Source organism: Lactuca virosa, chromosome 5 (assembly GCF_052849685.1).
Source record: "Lactuca virosa cultivar CGN04683 chromosome 5, Lactuca_virosa_CGN04683_v6, whole genome shotgun sequence".
NCBI lineage: Eukaryota > Viridiplantae > Streptophyta > Magnoliopsida > Asterales > Asteraceae > Lactuca > Lactuca virosa.
The window spans coordinates 325315331-325318995 of record NC_136430.1 but is presented as its reverse complement, the minus strand read 5'-3'; the positions used below and the strand labels follow the sequence as shown (position 1 = coordinate 325318995).

Here is a 3665-nt window from a genome sequence, read left to right as displayed (position 1 = left end):
AGTTATTTATATTTTTTTTGGAAACGACGAATTTAGGTAAAAGGGCAAAAGAACAACACAAAACAAAAGCCTGGGCCAAAGAGAAAGAGGCCATGCAACAGAAAACGAAAAAAAAAACAAAAATTTCAAGATTTTAAATGGACAACAAGTTCATTCAGTCTAACTACAATTACCAAAATTTTCCCTTTCACCTAGTTAAACACTGTCATGAAAATGCACTTCGTCGTAATAGCAGGAGAGGAACGCTTCTTGTTGAGCTCTATATCATTTCTCGCCTTCCACATGAACCAAAGGGAACCATAAATAATCGTGATGAATTTTTGCTCTTCTTTGGATGTCTTCCCCAGTTCACAGTATATGCAACCAATTCCATGACATACTTAAAGCAAGGAAGGGGGATATCACACCAACTGAAAATCCAAACAAGCACATCGTGAGCTAAAAGGCAACGAATAAGACTGTGATCGGTGGTATCAAGAACTGTGGAGTAGAAGTTGCAATTTATAGGAACATTTATACCTCTACGAATGAGAGTGGAGGCAGTTGGAATGCACCCCAAGCACGCACGCCAAACAAAAGCACTAACTTTGATGGGAACTGTCTTCAACCATACCATTTGATTAGGAGATTTGCATGTAATCATGGAGTTAATGGCTATTCTGAGATCATGAATATAATAAATGCAATCAGCGGCGAGATAAGATCTCCATATATCCGAATATGTTGAATGGGAACAATTAATAATATTGTTACGAAGTTGGTCCCACTCCTGTAGCTCAACGGGAAGCCCGGGCCGTCTCTTCTAATTCCAACGAATACCATTTGGAGTGACTCTCTCAACAACGAGACAATAATTTTTAGACTCAATATCTACAAGATGCTAATTCCCTTCTCCACTCCAATTATCAAGCCAAAAAGAGTATTAGAACCCGATCCCACTTTACACGTAATGATCTTAGAAGAGTTAATAGATAGTGCATCAAGCTCCTCCAGAACCTTAACAATGTTACACCAGGTTCTTGGGAAGGAATTTTTAGAGAGCTTATAGAGTGGTTTCTTTGACAAATTGTGAATTCCCTTGATCACTTTGCTCCAAAGGGCTGAGTTTTCGGATTTAATATGCCAAATCGACTTGAAGAGGAGAGGGAGATTAATGCTTCTGATGGATCCAACACCTAGTCCACCATGCTCTTTGCTAGCAAGAACAAACTCCCATTTAACCCAATTGATTATATTTTTTTATCACACCTTCCCCATAGAAAATGCCTTCTGATCTTTTCAACGTCATTCAATATGGTAGCAGGCGCTTTAAAAATAGAGAGGCAAAAAATGGTATGCTATCTAACACTGACTTGACCAGAGTAAGTCTTCTGCCAAGGGGTAGAGATTTAGACTTCCAAGTGCACAGTTTTTCATGAATCCTCTCGACGACTGGCTTCCAGTTGTGTTTTAGATCCATATTGGCTCCCACTGGGACCCCGAGATATAAAAAGGGGGAAAAAGTTGCCTCACATGCAAGAATGCGAGCACAACTAATTGTTTCACGTTTAGTCACCCTACTCCAAAAACCTTAGATTTATGGAAGTTTACCCTTAGGCCGGAGACAACATGGAAACATCTTAGGATTCAGGCCATGTTGATAAAGTTAGAGTTCAACCAGTCCCTGAAAAATATAGCATCATCCATGTAGAAGAGATGTGAAATCAAAGGGCCATTGTTTGGAATTTGAATGCCCTTAAAAAGAGAGCAATGGCATGTCGATTTTAAACTTACATTTAATCCCTCCATAGAGATGATAACAAGGAACGGTGAGAATGGGTCACCTTGCCTGCTACCTTTGGAAATAGAGAACTCCTTATTTGGGGATCCGTTAATGAGTACCAAAGCACGACTGGAGGCAAGGCATCCCCTAATCCAGATTCTCCATTGATTACCAAAAACCATTTGTGTCATTGAAGAGTCAAGGTAATGCCAATTGATGGAATCAAATGCCTTGTCAAAATCGACTTTGAAGAGAAAATGTTTTTTCTTATCTTTTTTTCTTCCAAGAACAGATTTCATTGATTATGGGACCATCAATCATGTTACGCGCCTTGATGAATCCGGTTTGGACTTCATCAACCACCGATCTAATGACTCTTTTAACCCTATTTGCGAGGGGCTTGGTGACAATTTCGTAGAGGCAGCCACTACGGCTAATGGGGCGATTTATCATTTAGAGTGAGTGGGTCTTTAATTTTTGGATGAGAGTGATGAAAGAGGAACTACACCTTCTAGCGACATGCCCACTGTTTTCAAAGTATTTCACAAAACGTATAATATCATTTTGATTTTGGTACCAATATTTCTTGATGGATTTGAAAGTATATTCGTCTGGCCCAGACACTTTTTCATTCCCATATTTACACACAACTTCTTTAATTTCTTCCAAGTTAAAACCATGTTCCAAAGCATCGCTATTTTCCTCGCATAGTTTCTTTATGTTCTGGTTGGTGAATGGAGGGCGAACCGTGTGCTTCTCTTTAAACTTGTCTCCAAAGAATTTTTGGGCCTCGTTTTTTATGTTTTTAGCATCAGTCACCCAAGAACCATTAACCATAATGTCATGGATGTTACTTCTTCTCTGTTTTATTTTGAGGTAATTATGGCAAAATCTAGAATTTTCATTTTTGTTAGAGAGCCAAACAATTTTAGCTTTTTGTTGGAGGTCCATAGCTGGCAACTTCTCAAGGTCAAGAATCTTCCTCTTATCATCTTTGAGAGCTGATATCTTATCAATCGATAAGGTCCTGACTTCAGCGGCCCCGTCGAGACCGTCCACCATTCCTTTAATATCAGTAAGAGACTTATTCTCCCTTTCAAACTCTACACACATCCACTCCATAATCTCATGTTTGACAGCTTTGAGTTTACCTATGAGGTACTTGTCTGCAGCCTCATTGCTAGTGTAGTTAGACCATATAGATAGGACCACATTATCTATCCCATCTCGTAAGAGCCAAGAGTTAAAAAAAACGGAATGGGGGAGGCCCAAAGTCTACAAAGTAAGTTTGCAAGATGATTAAGGAATGATCAGAGTACTCCTGGGGGATAGGGATGTCAACGGGGGAAAACGGGACGGGGAGTGCATTCCCCGCCCCCGCCCCTGAAATTTCCCCGTTCCCCCGTCCCCGCCCCCGCCCCCGAAATTTTCAGCCTTCCTACCCCCGCCCCCGCCCCCCGAATCCCCTTTATTATCCTCGCCCCCACCCCCGTTCTCCTGCCCCCGATTAATTTTGGGCTGCCTTTTTTGGGCTAAAAGAATTTGTTATTTAGGCTAAAAGAAGCTATTTTTAAGTAACAAATAATTATGTATAGCAAACTAAAAATAAAAAAGTTATGGCATCTTAAAAACATTATACTAACAACTCAAAAACATGTTTTTTGATGAATTTTGGAAGCTCAAAATAATGTTATTGTTTATTATTATATTTATATAATTAATATATGTAAATATATGTGTAATTTATTAACGGGGTCCCCATGGGGGTTTCGGGACGGGAATGCCTATCCCCGCCCCCGCCCCCGAAATTAAATCGGGGGTTAACCTTGCCCGCGTCCCCGTCCCCGGTTTTTTAATAAAAAATCCCCCAAACGGGACAGGGCCCCCACGGGAACGGGGTCCC

General features: G+C 40.5%; 1 protein-coding gene across 1 annotated transcript; it reads right to left on the bottom strand.

The window, feature by feature from the left end:
- Nucleotides 1–2215: 2215 nt before the first annotated feature.
- LOC145113178 (uncharacterized) lies at nt 2216–2884 on the bottom strand. Its single transcript, XM_079049299.1, has one exon. It carries the CDS (start codon nt 2882–2884, stop codon nt 2216–2218), a length of 669 nt encoding a protein of 222 aa, XP_078905425.1.
- Between the last annotated feature and the right edge of the window lie 781 nt (nt 2885–3665).

Bases quoted from the DNA above. Each gene is read 5' to 3' on its own strand.
- LOC145113178 (XM_079049299.1), bottom strand. From the start codon at position 2,884: ATGGAGTGGATGTGTGTAGAGTTTGAAAGGGAGAATAAGTCTCTTACT.